At 43.6% G+C, this 20,608-nt stretch overlaps 1 protein-coding gene across 14 annotated transcripts in view; it reads left to right on the top strand.

Annotated features, from left to right (window-relative positions):
* myt1lb (myelin transcription factor 1-like, b) overlaps window positions 1–20,608 on the top strand; it is a 106,308-nt gene that overhangs the window by 35,391 nt on the left and 50,309 nt on the right. For 8 of the 14 annotated variants that reach the window (XM_040049661.1, XM_040049667.1, XM_040049671.1 and 5 more), the window contains exons 2-3: window positions 128–5,795; window positions 7,942–7,975. In XM_040049661.1, the coding sequence (XP_039905595.1) occupies window positions 5,750–5,795; window positions 7,942–7,975 (80 nt within the window). In that variant the 5' untranslated portion in view covers window positions 128–5,749. The remainder of the gene's footprint in view (window positions 1–127; window positions 5,796–7,941; window positions 7,976–20,608) is intronic. The other 6 variants (XM_040049673.1, XM_040049664.1, XM_040049672.1 and 3 more) reach the window with 4 other exon arrangements.

The following is a 20,608-nucleotide window of genomic DNA, read 5'->3' as shown; positions in this document are numbered from 1 at the left end:
GACTATTCATGAACCCGGAGTCAAAGGAGGAGAGGAAATTTCAGATCCTGTCACGGCTCTGTGTGTGAATGTGATTGTTCTGGGAATGATTTTAATGATGCGTGTTCTCCTTCCTCCCTCTGTGCAGAAAATGAGTTTGGAGGAGACGTGGTGAGCCGCTCCTCCCTCGCCGAACGTCAGAAGGTCACGCTGGAAGCAGAGGTCGGGGCCAACGAGCTGTGTCACGCCCACAACGCTTCAGGTACAGCGCGTCTGCAGGATCATTGCCATTCATGTTGGTTTTCCTCCTGAAATCATGGGAACAATGAGCTTTTATGACTCTTTGTACTGATTTCTGATTTATTTATTTGCTCACACAAAAATGTGTTGGCAAAACCAAACTGCAGGTTCTGGAGCTTCAGCTTCGATCGCTGCCTGGATATAAAAAGCAGATTCAGCGATCCATCCAATAAAAGCTTCAGCCAAACATTTAGGAACCAGATTTTTTTTATTTTAATTTATCAGCTTATCGATCACCTGCTCTGAATCCTGTCCTGCTTCCTGGGAAAGCACCTGAGACCATGAAGTCATCAGGAAAGTGAGCAGGAAGCTTATTTTCCATACAGTCAGCCAGAGGAGTCGCCCCCTGCAGGACAGCAGAAAGAACTGCACAGGTACGTTTTAGTGCTAGTGTTAGCTTATATCTGCACCCTGTTGCATAGATGTGGTCACCTCTGGCTCCACCAAAGCAGCGGAAACATTGCACAAACATGTCCTGGTGGCGTGTCCATCCTTTATGGCTAAGTCTGAACTGTGGTGTAGGGTCAGGTGACTATAGAAGCCCAGATGTTTACAGCTGCTTTTATGTTTAGTAACGATCAAACGCGAGGCTCAAAGATGGAATGTTTTCCAAGCGTCCCGGATGGCGAGGCTGAATAAAATCAGAGTTTTATGAAGGATAAAACACGAGACCCGCTTAGGCATTAAAGAAATCAGGTTAGTTTCACATCCATACCGTTACAGTGCGCTGTCATCGGCGGACCAGCTCATAAATTGTTTTATTATATTGCGATCGCAGCGTTTCAGCGCCCTGCACAGCTGCTGTCACCCACCAAAACCATTTTCATTCCTAGTTAGGAATCACTCCCCAGATTTCAGCCTCACACACACACACACACACACACACACCGAACGCCCACTCAGATGCTATCTCGGCGGCCCTTCACACTAATTCAGATGCACTTAGCGTCGGTTTGGCACACGTGTTTACTGCCACTGGATGATGCACGGCGTAAATACCTATTTGCAGTGAAACTCGATAATGCCAGCACGGTTTTGGTGGCTCCCCCCTGCTGCTACGCTGCACGGAATATCAATGTGTGTGTGTGTGTGTGTGTGTGTGTGTGTGTGTGTGTGTGTGTGTGAGGGTGGGGTTGGGCGCCATATGCCTGAAACGCATTCTCCCAAAACTTCAAGGGTAAAACAAAGGGAAGCAATGACGATGTGAACTGTTGTGACAGATGTCTGAGCCCCACCCCCTCCTCCCTCCTCCCCCCTCCCCCATCACCACCTAAATCATAAACACACACATACAAAATGCTTGTTCTGTGTCTCTGTGCATATTCCAATGCTAACCCCATTTTTCCTCCCTGAAACCTTTGTTACATTTTTTGATGCATTTTATTTTGGCATTGATCTAGACTCTGATCAATGCTGCTGCTGTTTCCTATATGTGAGCTGAATTAAGAGTCTCGCTCCCGTTCATGACCTGGCTTCATGTGTTTGTGCAGCCCAGGCTAAAATTCATGGATGCAAATCAGAAAACACGTGAAGAACTTCCGAATAAGGACGCGCTAAAAGGATTGTGCTCGGTTTGGATTCTACCAAACAAACCCGCGAGGACGTCATGCGTGAAATGAAGAGTGAATTACTCCGTTAGCTTCATTAACATTAAGGTTGTGCATCAAAACTCTCAGCCTCTCTGAACTGGACTCATTCTGCTGCTTCCAGCTCTGTGGTTTCATCAGTGAGCAGCTTTGCATGATTCTCTCCTCGTAATAATCCTTCTTTAACCGCCTCACCTCATCCTCTGTCTCAAACTGCTTTAGCTCCTCCTCCTTTAAAGCATTTTATTCTGATTGGCACTCTGTGACAAATAAACAGAAGGTAGGTGTGGCTTCTGTGTCTGGGATGACCATGTAAGGGCCATCTCTGTGACGTCATAAAGATCCCGGAGAATAAAAAACAGTGATAGTCTGAGCTGTGCCTCGCAGCACTGCTGAACACGTGTTTGTCATGTTTGCACGAACACGCGGCGCTCATCAGAGGGTTCATCTAGGCGCCACTGAGTCCTACACCAGTCTGAAACGTGATTGGCTGACTGCAACATTAATGTTCAAGCTGAGATTTTGTGTTTCTGTTTTTTTAACTGGCCAACAAACATTTGTGGCTGTTGTCCAACTTCAGACTAAATTCTGCTGAAACTTTTATAATAATTCCTGTAATTTTAGCAGGAAGGATTACTGTTGAGCCTGTGAAAGCTGATGAAGCCGTTTATTGTTGTCAGTGTAGAAAAATAAAAAAACTCTGATCTTTGCTGTTAAACTTTAATGGCCTGTAATAACTTTGTTTTTGAAAAATATCATTTTAGTTTTGATGTTTTGATGCAAACGTCACCAAACACAGTGCATACCATGACTGGGTAACTCTGCAGGTTACTCATATTTTAGATTTAACATGTTGTTTTATTATTTTGTAATGGATGAAGCGTAGAAACTGTGGGGGGCGGGGGGGAGCACTAACCTTCTTCCAAACAGGACATGAATCAGCGGTTGCCCGGCGATGCCAGGGACTGATTGCAAGTATCTGAGCAACCTTGGCCAAGGTCACCTGCTGGGATGCAACCTGTCTGCAAACAGTCTCAGTCTGACTGATGGAGGTTTCTCACGGCCTCATTAAGAATCACAGACAGGTCGCCAGCAACTATATTCTGGTTTTGTTCTTATATAGAAGCAAAGTTGCTGCGAGTTTCAGGCCTGTGAGCTTCTGGAGTCTGATTGGAAACAGTTGATGTGAGTTTCTGTGGATGTAGACGGCAACAGATTTGTTTCCTCTTCATCCAGTCACACACTGATGACTGAGAGTCTTATTCCCGCTTCATGGATGTGTTAAAGCACCAAACTGCTTCAACGACAACAGGATCAAACGTTTGTTGGTTACTGTCTCCAGCTGCCGTCCCCTCGTGTCCTGCTTTGAATCACAGTTCTTACTTTGAAAACAATGAACGATGAGTTTATGAAAAAAAAAAAAAGGAAAATTCATTAACTTAAACATTTACCGAAAGTTCAGTGGACAGTTTTCATTTTGACACACAATCAGTTAGTTGGGTTAAATCTGCTTGCTGTGCAGAAATAATCACACATGCAGAGTTTTCTCATTGTTCGAGGTGTTTTCTTAACTAAGCAGTGTGAACTTTTGGAGCAGGGATCAACGTGACTCAGTGGTCATTCATCTGGGCCTTTAATGCCATTGATCCCAGCTCTAATTGAGACACAGACAGAGAAGGAGTGGGCCTCCAACTAATCCTCAATAAGCAGGCTAACCTTCATTACAGCCGTGGCATTTTCCCATGGGGTGCTAAGAGAGAGAAAAAGCCAGACGGAATACGCATGACTCGCCAACATATGGCGAGCTGCAGAGGCGTGCGCGCTTCCCGGGTCCAAGTCTCCCGAGGAAGCTCGAGGGAAGTAAACGACGAGGCTTCCCGGATCCGCTCGTGTTCGGCAGCGACTCGGGCCTCGCTTCAAACCCTCAGAGAGAGTCTGACAGCGTCAGATAGGCTCTGTTAGTATGCATGTGTGTGCATTTAAACAAGCCGGGCTCACACTTTAGTCCACAGCTCATATCTCCTCTGCACGCATGGAAAGGCCAGCCCGTCGCTTACAAATCAGTTCACAGGATGTTGGAGGCAGCTGAGAGATTTGGAGACATTTTTAAAGGTGCTTTATGTTGCAGGGCCTCCCGACTGAACCGCACGTGCTGACGTGTGTCGGAATAAAATCCTGCTTCATCTCCGCTGATGAAGTGAAGCGAAAACCGTGAAGAATAATCCAAAGTCCAAAGTTTCAAACTAAATCAAATTCTTGTGGCCACGCAGCAATGTTTGTCCCACCCATGATACCGCTGGGGCTCATGTATGTCAGACCTGCACATCCCTCTGAGGCAGGTTTATCCTCTCAACGAGCCGTCATAAATCCCAACACCTCGGAGTGTCCCTGCTTTATTTCCAGATGTCCCTAAATATTCATGCCTGCCTGGCAGGTTTGGGCTGTGACGGAGGCCCTGTTTGGATGTCTCTTTTTATTAAACGTGATTTATTAACACCACACTTACTTTACTGTAGAGCCCCTCAGCTCTAATGGTGTGTTTCTTTACGAACGCCCATAAATGTTTCAACGGGAGAAAAATAAAATGATGAAAAGCGAGGATACCTCGTAAATCTTATTAGTGCAGTAAGGAGGGACCGGCTGAGCGTGTGTTGTTGGTGTGTGTGAGAGCGGGAGATTAAAATGAGACTAAAATGCCCAGTGCTCTCCTGTTTTATCAAAGCTTCTCTGGAACAACGAGCAGCGGCGATGCTATCGCTCCAACATGTGTAATCCACCTCAGACTGGATGAAAAGTCACCTTGTGGGTTTTTATACCTCATGTCGGCTCTTTCAGGACGGATGCTGCAGTATCTGCGCCTTTCATGGAAACATAAAAGTCTTTGTTCCTTCGTGTGCTGGCTGTGTGCTCGCATGGCTCGTGTTAATAATTAGATGATTCCCAACAATCACTTCAAATCAGCAGGAGGAGCTTCTAATGGGGCGGACAGGAAGTGCTTTTATTGTGCAGCTCAGTGTTTTGATATTGGTTTCAGTGATCCAAGTAAAATATCCTGTCCTGACAGAAGCGCTAATTCGTCAGCTTTCTGAGCCCCTCCTGGATGGATGAACTCCTCACCCATCTTTGAGGGAGAGGCCGGCCAAAATAAAGAAATAAAACCTACAGTTCCTCTAACGCCCACCAGGGGCTCCAGCAATGATGGGAGTCCTCATGTTAAACTGGCCTGATACACAAACTGCTTCCTCCTTCAGGACAGCTGTGTGACCAGGAAATACTGTTCTTCAGCCCCACAGCAGGGCTCCATGTGAAAGTAAGGTGGAATATTTATCCCAGTAAATGAAGAGCCGTCTGTGTTTGATGAGGTCAATAAATCTGTAACATGACTGATTGAACAGTCACATGTTTATTAGGGGTGCAACGATACACAAAATTCACGGTTCGGTTCGGTTCGACACTTTGGTGTCACGGTTCGATATTTTTTCGATACAAAAAAAAAAAAAAGTTTGACCACAACAGATGTGTGACCACATCTGTTGTGGTCAGACTTGGGAAATTAATACGGTTCCCAAAGAGTTTCTGAGGAAAAGCGAAGCACAGCATTGGCGTTACACCCGTGGGTTTGGCTGTTTGCTTTCATGAGGTTTTTAGGTCTCTGTTACCAGTGCAGGGCGACAACTCAAATCTTACTGAAGGATTTTAATCATTTACACAAACGCTGCCGTCAGTCGTCTCGTGAAATGTTCTTTCCAATGTCGGGTGTGAATTGAAATGTTTGACAAGCTGCAGAAAAGTCCCGAGCACCTGAGCGAACATGGATCCAAATGAAAGCTAATTTTGCGACGTGTCTGTTGTGTGTTTAACAGCTTGTTTGTGCCTCTCTGCAGATGGAGGTGGATGCAGATGATAAGCGCCATCGCACACGCTCCAAAGGTATCTGCACACACACGCACATGCACACACACACCATTCAGGGTGACCTTCACTCCCCCAACACAAACACACACAGCGCACACACGCTACTGCACAAATCCCAGACTGTCACACTCGAGTTGGCTTTTCTCGCGGCTCTCTGCTCCTCTATCGCTCGTTTTATATCTGACAGAAACAGAAATCCACATTTTAAGAGCTTTGTTCACAATGAAATATCTACCGCAGCGATATCCACTCCTACGAAACCCTGCGAAGTGAAAACAGGTTATTGAACTTTATTTAAACCAAAGAAACGGCAGCTGTCAGCGACTCTCCTTTGGAACATCTCAGTAAAACCGAACTGAGGCTCGGTCCACTCTGTCTGAAACATCTAAGATGCTACATTTATATTTTATCCCCTCCAACTCTGAGTGCCCGACATCTTTGACCAGGCGAGGATGAAAGTGGTGACCGCTGCTCCTCCATCACGAGGATCAAGCAGCTCGTCAGCCGTGTGATTGAAGTTCAGGCGAAACCAAAGATGTGTCACTGAGATCATCGTTCCCTTCATTTAGACAGAATCATTTAAACAGAGAGCATCTGCAGTATAACATGAGACTGACCTTTGACCTTTGTTTGCTAATCCCAGTGATGTTTAAGCCCGTATCCTTCTACAGCTCTCATCTGTGAAACTAGTCCCAGCTGTGTAACGCTCACTCAGGCTGTACGTAGCAGTTAAAGCTGTTAGACAAGCAGCATTTAAAAAAGTTTAGTTTTGGCAATCAGTGACATACAAATCATCTCAAACTGACGCCTAACAGTCCTGCAGGTCATACACACACAGCAACGAGTCTGCTGTTTGGGTCAAGGGTCACGTCTGTGCACCAAAGGACAGGATCCCAAACGTCAGAATAGAATAGAATAGAATAGAATAGAATAGAATAGAATAGAATAGCACTTTATTGCCACTGTTCATGTACAAGGAAATTATGGGATCTTGGTGACTTCGAGTTCAGGTTTTTAGACTTGCGTTTTTAGGAATAATCCATTTTGTTATTATTATTATTATTATTGTTGTTGTTGTTGTTACTTTCAGAGCTTCCATCATCTACATGCTTTTTGTCCCATGAAATTAAAGTGAAATATTCCAACAAACCAACGACACATTATATCTAAATTGTTCTCATTGTGATGGGTCGGATCTCACAACGTTACTTTTTTCCTTTCAACATATTTATTTGTTAATTTATGATCACTCGTGACACTTGAACACTTTGCACTTTTTAAAATCATAGATGTTAAATATAAATAATCGAACCAATTTTGTTTTCATGAAAGTTTAAAGATTATTTCTTATCGTCACACCAAACGTTTCTGCTCCAGCTGCCTTTGAATACAGCAAAATAAACGTGTATCGTGTGCAAACATGACAGCGTTTTACTTTTTACTAGCACAAAATATATATATGTATATATATCATATCATATAAAAATATTATATCAAAATAAAATACTGCCACAGAGAAATTACAAATGAAATTTCAACTCTTATATTATAAAGTATATTGAATTTTTTACAAGCCCTTTGGTCTTTATAATCATATTTGTCACCATGTTGAGATTTTTCCTGCAATAATTCTTTTAATTTTAAATCATAGATTTGAATGAATTTCTTTTCAGTTTCCAAATGTTGTAATATTTAGATTTAGAGACAGTTTATTAACGTTAAACTGTCGTCTGACAGTAGTTTTTAATGTTTGTCTTAAAAGCTTTGTTATTATTAGTTTCAGTTTTTTTTAGTTTATCAAATATGATATAATATTTATCAGTTTTAGAACAGGTGTTAAATTTCAGTGTGAAGTCCACTGACTCACACTCATGTAGTCGTCCTGGTCTTCATACATATATGAAAGTGACAACTTTGTGACACTGCATCGTTTCCATATTGTTGATCCAAACATTCAGACGAGAGTAATAAGCTGCAGACAGATCACACACACGTCCTCAGACACAAGTACAGATGATGAATATACGGCTGCATTCAGTGACGTTCCCTCCAGCTCCGAGTGTTTCCCTGATGATGTCGCAGGAAACTGATGCAGAGTCACAGTCGTGGCCGTTCAGGCGGATTTCACATGTTTCATAATCTCTCTGTGTTTCTCTTCCAGTGCCTGTGGATCCAGCATTAACAGAGCTTTTCAGGTCAGTGGGAATGAACACACACACACACACACACACACACACACACACACACACACACCTGCCTGTTTTCCATGATGATCCCATACTCGAGATTCTTCCTGTATTCCTGCCTCTCTGTGTGAGTTCCACACTCGCGTCCCTCCCTTTGGACATCCTCTGATAACAGCAGAACAAAAACATGCACCACTTTCTTTTTCCAACTCCACACATGAAATATTAAATAAGAGGATTTCTTGTCTGTTTTTGTCTCATGTTCTCAATGTTATTTCGATGATGGTCGATTATCAATGTATTAAGCATTCAGCACAGTTCCTTCTCTCTTTCTACGCCTACAGCCCTAAAAGTTCTCGCTGGGTGAGTGGAGTGGGTGGAAGGTAGAACTTTATTCTCTTTGTCACTGGAAAAGTTTCCTCTCAGAACAGTTTTAGGAAGTGCCGTCATTTCTAAAACCATCCACTGTGTCAGGAACTACTTCAAGATACTAATTAGCTTAATTTACCTGCTTTAAGTAAGGTAACGTGACTGGAGCCACATTTAAGCTGTTAAAGCTTCGTGCTGGGAAGTGCTGCTAGAAAAAGAAAATGTTGGATAGAATTGTAATAAAACATCTTGTTTGCTTTATATTTACACAATGTATATTACTCACCTGACAGTCTCCAGACTAACATCAGGCATCTTATGAAAGGCTGTGACCCTCCAGGTTTAAACAATTATCACCCTGTTAATCTGAAATAAACTCTTAGCTTAAATGTTTGTCTGATATTAATATCTTAGGTGAAACTGATGAAAGTCTGACGTTCGACTGGGTCATGGTACCAACCGCTATGTTGGGAACAAATCACAATATTAATGGACCAGAAGAATAATTGTGTTGTTGTATTTGTCGATCTATCCGAGCTGCTGTTAGGCAGACTTGGTGATACTGCTGGAAGCTTCAGGTGTCAGGTTTCCTGAAGAGTTTCAGAGTCCACCATGGTTCAGGTTCATTTGCACTATCATTAATAACATATGTAGCACAGAATATGTTTACAGCTAAAGTGCACCTTTATGCAGATGACACCATACTTTACTCAGCTGGCTGTATAGAGTCAAGCTTCTCATTCAGCCTGACGAGACAGCAGCACAAACCTGTTCCTGTGATTTATGCTAATCACAGTGGGCTCCTTGTTGGGAACCCGGAACTTTCTCTGAACATTTTCTTATTTTGAACCTTTGCATAACCTTTGAACCTTTCTGGTCACCAATAAGCTTTTCTAAAGCTGGAGGCTTTTGTCTGTCAGGGAGAGTTGAGAGCTTTTTATAAAGTATTATGTTATTCATGTTTTATATGATTTAATGTTGTGCCTTCATGGCCAGGTCTTCCTTGAAAAACAGGACTTCCTGGTTTAAATGAGGTTTATGTGCTCATTACAGCAAATTATTTGACTTCCATAAGGTTGTAAGTGACGTTAACTTTAACCTCCTAAGACCCGAACTCTTCCACAGCAGCATTTTTAATTTCTCTTTGATATTTGGGCATATTGCGGCCCGATGAATGTAAAAACAAAGAATTACCAGATTTTTTTTTTACCTTATTTTTGTTTTTAAGAAAAATCAGAGCCACATATGAGGATATTCGTTTAAAATTCCGATAGAACAGTAGCAGCATAATGTCCTCGTAAGTGAATATCAGGTGCTTGTAGAGCAAAATTGAGTATTTTGGTCTAAATAACCCAAAATGTGATGCCCACATATGTGGACGCCAGGTCCTAGGAGGTTAAAGGGCAATTTAAAGGTGTGGGCAACCACGTGTATTGCCCCCTTGTGGCCATTAAAAGTAAGGCACATTTAAGGCACTTCTGCGAAGACGAGCTCAGACTTCCTGGGCGGTCTGTTAGTAACGTTACGATCAAATCGAATAAGACCTTGTGAGTTGGAATCGAATCGATACCCAGCGCTAAGTAACACCACAGCAGCCACACTGTTGGTGGATAATGTCATTAAAATGCTCTATACATGGTTCAGAGGTCCAGTTCAGGTGAAGCCTAGCTGTTAGTCAGAGAGGCCACAACCCAGTAATGGCCTGACTCAGTTTTCGAGTGGACATTAGAGGAAGTGCAGGTTTTGGTTGTTTATTTTCCTTCCCCCGAGGAGGGCGACTGGTCAGGACAAGCAGTTACCATTAATGAACTCCAGTTAAAGGCTGCGGCTTCACTCCTTGTCCCCCTGAGACTGTCGACCTGCTGTAACATAAGTCAATAAGCTTATGCGCCTCCATTCGGGCCGTGTCACTCTGTGAAATACCTGAACAGCTCCTAACAAAGCTGTGGATACACTGTGCAATCCAGGCTAGCTCTTAACCAATACGGACTCTTCTGGTGGAGACGGTGGAGGCTAAGACAAGGAGGTGCTGACAGTGCGCACAGAGGCTCGAATAAACATGTGGCATGCTTGTTTTTCTCTATTAGCCATGTTGTGTCACCTGGTTGAAAGTGTGGATGCTTCAGTGTCCTCTACTCGTCTTTGCGAGTTGTTTTCACCACAGTAATGTGTGAGTTTCACTTTGTCCTTGGCTGTGTGTTCGGGGGGTAAGATAAGGGTTCCTGCCTACCTATATATCAATAAATAATATTCCACCTGGAAGATTACTGCGTAGCCTTTAGCTGATATTCATAGATAGTCCAAGGTGTACTCTCCCTGCTCTCTCCCCCTCTCTTTCAGTCTTTCTCCCCCTTTTCTATCATTCTCACCTCCTCCTCCATCCCTCACTGTGCTGCTGCCTGCAGATAGTAATTAATCAGGGGATCGATGGGAAGCCTATCTCAAGGCTGAGGCGTCTATAATGTCGATAATGCTGCTCGATGGCCTCTCTCCCCGGAGAGCTGATAGTCTTCAGGGCGAACACGCTTGACATGGGCCGTTCGGCTCTGCGTATGTGTGTTTAAAATCCTATTCAGCATAGACACTACATAATCACAGTTACAAATGCAGTGAGAGACAAATATAGTGCTGCGTAAAGAGATTAATATGAAAAACTAATAATTTCTAAGATGAAAACTGTTGATTTATGTGAAAAAATCCCAAAAACCAACACAAACCTTTTTGACCTGATTTTACTGATAATACTTTAAAGGCTGATTTTACATAATTTTCATTCGTTCTTTTTAAAATATTTATACTTTAATATTTATCTACACATTAGTTTATATCCCGATCTGCCGTCCTTTGTTATTATATCATTGTTAGAGAATTGTTATAAAAACAGAAACAAACTTGATTTAAAACCATAAAAATCTATGAATTCAATATATTTGAAGAACCACTACAGGTTTAATGTGGCTGATCCATAAATAAATGTGTTTGGGTAAATGCTTTTACTGGACCAAGATCGAGTGCATTAACAGTGTCTAGGTAATGTTATCAATATCAGGCTTGCATATGGTAAATGGACCTGTTCAGATTTTGGAGGAGTGACATTCACATGGCCCATGTTTCTAATAATCAGCACATGTGCAGTAATCCCTGAACAGATTGTCACAGTTTTTTCTACTTTTAGATCGAGGTGATGTCATAGACAGGGGATATTCTTAATATGGTCATCTTGTGCAAAGAAGCCCCACCCACCTTTGATTAGGAGGGGCAGCCAATCAGAAGAAAGTTGCTAAAACAGCTTGTTTCGTACAGAGGACGATCTGAGGAGCTGCAACGGTGTGACATACAAAAGGATTATTTTGGACTGTGAATCATGCAAAGCTGCTGTAATGGAGTGACAATAAAGATGTTAAGATTAAAAGAAAAGAAAAGATCCACTTTGGTGAATAACTGGCATGATAAATACAGCAGCAGCTGTGCTGTAGCGCACATTTCATCCACTCAGATTAACTTTATTTAAGTCGCTTTCATAGATTATACAGAATGTAAATCATTTGAGGCAGTGGGATCTCAGGTCTCAGCCGCACTACACCAGTGGGGTCTCTGACTCTCTTGGTTACAGACATCACGTCTGGCTTTTCAGTCACCATCAACTGGCACAGTAATCATAGATGTGCAGGATGGCTAATTGAAGTCAGAGTGCAGCAGAAAGGCACGCATATAGAGCATAATTCAGATTCATGTGGGAAGAAGCTGTTTAGAGAGGGTGCTTTCAGCATGCGGCCATTGCAGCTGCCTTCGTCTGTGCGCAGCTAAAGCAGCAAAGACACTGAAGGAAAAGGCATCCTTTCACGTTTAAAGCTCCAATTACATGGATGAATTTCTTTTATGAAAGAAAAAAGCAAAGGTGGCTTTAAGAGAGGACCCCGTCTCCATAAAGCTCACCGTGAGATAGACGGGGAGGCGAGTTTGTGCAGACGGGAAAGCTCACAGCATAAACATTCGCTCCACATCTCCTCTGTCATTTGCATATTTACAGTCTGCCATGCTAATCATGTTTATTGGGGTGTATAAGAACTGCGCATGGGCTCAACGGCGGAGGACAGCTTTCTGCCGGAGACTGTGAGATATAAAAATTACCCCCAGCCCCCCCATTTTTGAAATAAATGGTTCCTCCTGCGGTAATCCAATTTCAAAAAGACAAAAAGAGCCGTCTTACATAACTAGGACAGCACAGGCTTCTGCTAATTATGGTGTTAAGAATTCCCCTGATTTCAAACAAAGGCCAAGATTCGTGCAGATATTTTTATGTTGTGTTCAGTTCTTCATCCAAAAATGGAACTGAAGCTGCAAAATCCTGAGAAACTCAGTGCAAAAAATATAAATACATCAAGGAAATCAAATCCAGATTTGCTCGATTTCACTTTGAACACAGAGATTTCTGCTGTCAGTCCCTCTGTGCTTTATCTCTGAAGTGTTGAGAACAGTTAAGTAAGGAGGATAACGGCTAAAGCTCCTCATTTTTCCCCTGTCAGACTCCTGCTCCCTCACAAAAGAGATGAGGTGGTCACCGCCTGGCCGAGGAAGAGGGCTTTAGATCGTCAGCATTAGAGCTGAAACGAGGCCAAACAGGAAGCGATCGACACGGCACAGATCCACTCTCCTCTCTTTGTCTCACCCACACGTCTCCCTCGTCCTTATAGCTCCACCATAGGCTGCGTTACACTGACCCACCCTTTTTTGCTCGGGGTCGTCGCTCCGAGCCGCCCACGGGCTCGAGCCCCTGCAGCCATTCTGCACATCGCCGCGGGGCTGATGGGCGCCGCTGCATCGATCCAAGAGCAGCAAGAATGGAAGTCTTTTCTTTCACTGCTCGTGGTTTTATAACACACCAAGGCACGCTGTGCACAGAAGATAATTAAAGACAGCTAAAATAAACATGGAGATATCACTTCATCAGCATGCCCGAGTCTCCTTCCTCCTCTTCCCCTTCCTAACACTCTATCCTTTCCTGCCTCCTTCCCTGCCTTCCTTCCTCCCTCCCTTGCCCCCTCCCTTTTCTCTCTGGCAGAGCTAATTCCCTCTTCAGATGGTGCGGCTCTCATTTGCATACTTATCAAAGTGTTTGGACTATCCGACAGAAGCTGTAGGAAGGTGGGGTCATTAATATGTTAATTAGCCCCTTCGCTCCATCCTTTTTCTCCCCCCGCCTTTTAGATGCTGGCGCACCATCCGTATCCTCCACCTCTCTCAGCCTTTGAATGTTTGAATACCCTCAGAGGCCCTGCAAATACCATAAGACTCTGCAGACATGCACACACGGGGCTTAGGTTCACAACGACGTATAGAGAGTGCGTTTGCATGCATGCAGACAAATACACATCTGTGCTGTTGGATTAGCAACGTTTGAGTTTTGCATAGGAAATTTTAGCACCGTGTAATGATGTGGTTACAAAATTGAGCAAATATTATCAATCTTTGCCGTCAAGACAAGTTTGTCTATCTCAGTCACGGTGATGTCTGAATTTTAAGTGAGTGGAGGATGATATGTTTTCTTTTCATTATTATCAAACACAAAATTAAAGACAAATGTAAAATATATGTCTAAAGTAAGCCTCTATTATTATTATTATTAGCACTATTCCTAAAGAAAAAACTCAGTGTTAATGCTAAGCCAAGCTTAGAAGTAACAATCAAGCCACTGAGTTGACTTGGAGGCGGTTCTGGTTGATATTCCCACCTGACCTGCTCAGAATCAGCTCATTTTAATTTTTAGCATTTTTAACACAATATATGCAAAATCTTACCTTGATACAATGAATAATTTCTGAGGTCCTTGAGTGTTTTTAATTTTTTAAATCTTTGAAGGTCCCTGTACGGCACTTAATCTGGGCAAGTTGTTGATGATTGGGGGCTTGTCCGGGATCTTTGAACCCTGTCTGGTTTGTTGAAATGGAATTGTATTTGATTTTCTGCGTGCACACTTGAAGTGGCTTTGGTTTTTAGTTTTGTGAATAATATTCTTTGGAGTGTCTTGTAGGTTTTGATCTGTGTTTAGATTGATTTGCTGTTTGAGAGCTCCTTTGAGTGATTCATAATCAGTAATTCTACTTAGGCATGTTTGAGAACCTGGGCGCACATTGCCTTGGAAGCATTTCCCTTGTTGGTTACCTTTTGGTTCTTGTGGAATCGAGTTCCCAGTCCCACCATCTGCTCGGGTTAAGTCTGTAGGTGTATGTTGCGGTGTGTTAATGTTGGTCCTGGTTTATTTCTTATTTCAGACCAGCATAAGTAAACCTGTTCTGGTTGTCATTGTTTTTGTGGAAGCCTGTACTCCCAGTTATACTGACTGACATGAATAGGAACGGTGTATTAAAAATCCCAAAAGTTCTGAAGTACAGTTTAATAATTGTATTCCCATGGCACTGTCACATTTATTTAAAAAATCAATTCATCAGGGAGCTAAACAGATTTCAAACAAACAACGAATCACCTAACTTGTAGACTGTGAAGGAGGCCAAACTGGTTTCCTATGAGCTCAAAATATTTGTCGTATTGAAATAAAAACTCAGTCCCATCAGTCCATCTATTTGTATTTATCACGTGTTTGTATAGAAATACAGGCTTATTGGGCTTGTTGCTATCAGGCACCATGACTTTCAACCCGGAGACTGTGCTGTGAGTATCATCTCCGATCAATTTCAACTCAACTGCTCCATAAAGCATCATTTATTCTGGCTGAGGTCGAGAGTGCCCTCTATGGAGCAGGAAGTCCAGACAGTGGGAGTTCCCCTTGGCAGGTATAGCAGTCATACACTGCGTATGAAATATAGATGAAGCCGCCACAATGTTGGTTTGTAAAATCCTGTTTTGAGTGTTCTGGCTGCTGCCATCTTAGCTTTTTGAAGACCTTCCGGTCCTTTTTGACTGTAATGGGATCATAATTTCCTAAATGAACATCATGTCATATTCAATAAGACTAGAAATAAACCATAAATGCATCAGGAGTCTTTAATGTTTACTGAGCTCACAGATCCATGAGCAGCAGGTTCGTTTTATACAATCTGATGAGTCATCCCTGCTGGACATTGGCTTCAGTTTTCAGACTCTGAAGCGTCACATACCCAAACCCTAACCCGGCTTTTAATTACACTCTGTGGCAGAAATAGGTTGTAATGGTAGCCCACCTCTGAGGCTGAAGCTCGTGTAAAAGCTTCACTCTGGGTGCAGTGCCAGCCTTCAGCAGGACGCCGTTAATGAAGAATATGTCCTATACATAAAGGTTGGAGGTCAGAAGTGGAGTCATTCAGCAGCAGCAGCAGGACACCTTGTTAACTCAGACTTATCTGCTCACGAGCAGAGGTTAACGGGTCTGTTCTAACAAGGTTTCTATGGTTAGTCAACACTGATACAGGTGACTGAAGAAGATGCTGGCAGTAATTAAAAATGACAAGGGGAAGTTATCAGCAAATGTTGGCGCAAGGCATCTTGGGAATTGCTGTCCTTGATGCTATTTAAACTCTGTGGTTTGAGCACTAGAATCCACATAATCGTAGCGTTTATTCAGCCGTACGCTGGCAAACAAAGGCATGTGGTTCCTGAACGCGAGGCTTGGAAATAAATCAACATTTTTGTGTGGAAACAGAAAGGTAAGTAGCAGCCAGGAGACAGACTGTTACAACATCCTGCTCACCGGGTTTGATTTCAGCTTTTCAAGGACTTGAACAAACAGGATTCACTGAACGCACTCACTTTAGGGAGACTTTCTTTCATGCTTTCACCTCTGGCTTCTGCCATTGTTTTCACAGAGATACCTGCAGTAAATTCGGCATAAACATAAAGAAGTGTTGTTTTCCAGCCCTCGTTCTTTTAAACGTTCTCGTAGAACAGGCCGTTTTGATATTGATGAGCGAAGAATGAGGACGGTAGGAAGGGAAAGGCAAAGAGATTAGGCGAAACAAAAGGTGAGATGAGAGAGCTCTCACCTTGTTCTAAGCAGCAATAAAAGCCTCGCTAATCCACCTGGCCTTGCCTCTGAGGACATATTTCTCTGTGTGCCAAACGGAAAGGGTGTTCAATTCAACCCACACAGGGCAGACTTAATAATTACTCTCGCTTTGAACGCAATTTCCTGGCTGTGGGGAATGATTGACAGATTGTATCCATGGTGTCAGGGGGGCCAGCCACGCCCACCCTGACTAAGGTAGAAATTAGAGAGCAGCAGGAGCTAAATTACACCTTAGCAGAGACCTCTGGCAGGAGGACAGGAGGGGAAGCATGATGAATGAGAAAAAGATCAGAACGGAAAGGTAGCGGGTGAGTCGCGTGGGAGCACGGAGATGATTGGAGGAATGGCTCGGAAATACATTTGAGGCACACACACGCACACACACGGATGCTGGTAGACACACAAAGGCTCGCGCTGAGGTAATGGGTCTGCAGTACTATTGGAGTGCAAAGGGAGAGACACTTAAATGCCATCTCTGCAGTTGGGATGCTATTTACTCCCTCTCCCTTGCACACAGCCGTCTCTGCTCTCTCCACTATGTCATGCTCTCAAAGCACTCAGACTGATATGAGAGCAGCGAGCGGCCGGCAGAGTGGCACAATGAGTCTTCGGGTATCTACAGTGGAGGAGCTCAACAACAGCAGGAAGTGCACAGAAAGAGTGACGGATCGCTGCAAAGCAGAGAATAAATCTGCAGCGTCCCTCTGAAGAACCTCATTTACTCGTAACGTAGAGAAAAGACCCAAAGAATGATCTGCTTCCACAAATATCCTCTTCCTTTGTGATTAAAAACACATCGGTTATCACGAACACTTCAAAAGTGAGACGTTCCTTCGTTGCCTCCAGCAGTTTGTGGGCTGATTTCTAAGTGAAGGACGAATTGAATGAAGCCTGTTTTCCCACCAGGAATTTGATTTCCAGGTGAAAACCACAGCCAAACATTGAATGTCCAATATTTGAAGGGCGGGGTTAATGACTTTCACTGTCCATTTGCAGGCGCTCTAATACAGGCTCGAGGTCAGCTGTTTCATCCAACCTCCCAAACTGTCCGACCTGATTATTTCATTATGAACTACGACCGTGATGAAAATAATCAAAGCAAAATGAAATGCTAACCTGATGTGTTACACTAAAGCAGAACAGTACTGACTTTGTCCTGCACTAAATCAATGACTTCTCTGTAGTAATAATCAGTAGCAGTACAGGCCAATCAGACAGCTAGCTGCAGCTGTTCAACCCCGTCACACCAAAACTGTCCCTGAGTAACATCTGGAAACTACTCAGCCTCATCTCGTCTCACTGTTTGACACGTTTTGTTATGTAGGCCGTCTGAAAATAGCCTACAAGCTGCTGAATCTACAATGTGAAATTCTCTAACAGGAAATTCTAAGTTACAAATACCCACCTTAACCATAATATTTAGATTCAGCTAATTGGACTTTCTCATGGTTTGTCACGTATCGTGTCACGCTGTCATCTACGTTGGACGCAGTTCAACCAGGAAACTGTTGTGAGTGGTTGATTTCTGCGCTCGGTAGCAGAGTACTGTGGTCGTAGTTTGTTTGGAAGATGCAGACTTGTCTGCAAACACTTGCTGAGTGGCAGCGAAACACCAAAAAGTCACGCAAACTGAAAATGAGACAGTTCGCCTTCAAAATAAAAGCTTTTCAGAGTTTCACTTGAGATCGTTAATATTTGCGTACAAATTCCATGCAAACTGGTGGTGACCACGGCAACCGTAGCTGCCAAAGGAAAGAGGTTTTTGCCAAATGGGTGGAGAATACAAACTGGTGACCACTGTTTGGCAGGCAGTTGCAGAGCAGTCTTTGGACAGGTTACATGGTTAGTGACAAGTTCTGGGTTTTGAGCCATAAGTGACCATATTTGGATCAGAGGGTGGAGTCCTACTTTCAGCTCCATCCACAGATACTAATCTAATCAGTCCGCAGTAACATCCAGACAAAAATTCACTCAGTGAAACTGGAGCTCGGACTTGTTGGACCGTCTCTCAGTATAATTAGCTGCACAGCAGCCATGTTAGTCAGATATTATATTGGTCAGATGCTTTAAAAATACTCCAAAAGGAACAAACCAGTGTTTGTATGTAGACGTGTTTATTTCTGCTGTAAGGTTGGACATTTTAACATTTATATTTGAAAGACAGCTTCAAGTGGCCATTAGAGGAACTGCAGCTTCACTTTTCACCCCCAGAGGTTGCTGCTTTGTGCCAAACCACTTATTCCTCCTGATGGTCTGATGGTCCACTAGGAGTCAGATGGTGTACTGTAGGTTTACCTCTATCTGGGTAAAGTGCTTCCATCCTGGCTTTAAGGGCCCTCGACTGGAGCAGAGCCTTCAGAACAGGCTCTTCACCTGAAGAAAGAGAGGGGACAGAGGCGAGGGGCAGCTCACTGACACACATTCGCATCCACATCTACATCGGCGCTCTTAATGCGATCACACACGCACACGCACAACCTACTTCACATGTAGAGCAGCATTCCCAGCTGAGTGCCGCTCTCCAACCTGGCAATTTGAGCGGAAAGAGAATCCAGCTAAAGTACACAGGGCGTCATGCTGATTTCACAACAGGGGGGTTGAATGGCAGAATGGCCTCACTACAGCCCTCGTTACTGATCCGGCAAGATCCGACTCATCTGTTTCAATAGCACTCTATCATTTGCACTTATGTGTGCATGCACAAGTGGAGGCAGATTGCACGAGTCCAAATTTTTCGCTGGAAATGCTGCTTCTATGTGACGCAGGACCAATTTCACGCAGTCAAACCTGCACGCCACGAGCGAGCGACGAGCACACGGAAACGCGTACCCACAGCAACGTCTGACGGGGATGTTTTTGGGTGACATTTAGTTTCTAGGTTGCACAAGATGCTTGTATAAATGAATCATGAGTGAATCTGTGAGGTGTGAATAATAGATGGGAGGAGAGGTAAAAACAAAGGAGTGCTGTTATTATTTGTTAATAAGACACTCTGGAGCATCACTAACTAGATCTCATTACCTCCGTAGTCACAGGCATGTATACACACATATTTTCCCACACACCACATGCCAAACTCATGCACAAGTCTCTCATCCTGCATGACTATTTTTACCTGTGAAGCCTGCCGTTGCCTAGCGCTCTGTAATTACAGCCCACACTCCACCAATGAGTGATTAGAAGCAATGATGGATGGGTTAACGCTGTCACCTTAGGATGCCATGGTGCTGAGCTAATTATACGAGCGTACACGTGTCACATACCTGATAGCCCTCTCAGCCTTCTGCCATAACTCTGGAACAGGTGCGATAAAGGTAGATGATGTGTCTCCTGTTAATCTGCAGATAAGGCATGATGAAGTAACGCCGCGGCTGATTAATAGATCTCCGTGGCTCCTAAATGAGTTCCTTTGGTGTCACTTGGCACTTTAAATTTGCCTCATCAAACATCTGCTCCTGCGGCGTTACCATTTGTAGGCGGCCACGAGTTTTCCACTTAAAGCCAGCGCCCTGATTTCATCATCATCATCATCATCATCATCATCATCATCATCCTGTGTGAAAACACTGCCAAAATATATTTGGAGATTTTCACAATTTCAGTTTTTCTTTTCACCGCCTGAAAAGCTATGGATTTCCTGTCATATATGGACTTTCTGTCTCTGCGTAGACAATGTCTGTGCAGGATGGAGATGGAGCGCGCGCCTACTTATACATGCAAAGTGTGTGCGTGCAGACGGGGGATGTGAGGGGTTGCGTTTATGATTGCCACGACTGCAGCTGGGGCTGTGGGCTGAGTAATTGCCTGTCTTGGTAGGGGGAGCGTGGTAGCGAGCTAAAAGTCAAGTGCTCTCTTCCTGCTGTAGACCTCATTTGGATTCCACATAGCTAGCTAGCAAGCTAACGCCAGCCTTGGGCCTGTATTATTCATAGCTTGACAGATAGCTCTCACTAAAAGCATTGGAAGTGGGCCAGGTGGTGATGGAGCGACAGGGGAAGCAGCAACACTGCACCTCACTCTCTGCCTGGCAGGAAGAGAAACAGATATGGAAATTGAAGATACAATGGAGCAGCAGAGAGATGAGCAGCTTTAACAGAAACAGGGAAATGCTAAGTGGGATCGGTACGGAGATGAAGAGAGTGAAGAGGTGAAGAGGGGACGAAAGGAATCAGACAGAATTATCTGAAGGCCGCGTGAAGCTAAAGGACAGTGCAACTACAAGACATTAAAGCAAAGATAGAGGACGAGCGAGCTCACCGCAAAATAGAGAGAAG

This window comes from Simochromis diagramma, unplaced genomic scaffold, assembly GCF_900408965.1.
Source record: "Simochromis diagramma unplaced genomic scaffold, fSimDia1.1 OVJJ01000456.1, whole genome shotgun sequence".
Taxonomy (NCBI): domain Eukaryota; kingdom Metazoa; phylum Chordata; class Actinopteri; order Cichliformes; family Cichlidae; genus Simochromis; species Simochromis diagramma.
The sequence above is the reverse complement of the archived record's forward strand: the minus strand, read 5'-3'. Positions and strand labels throughout refer to the sequence as shown.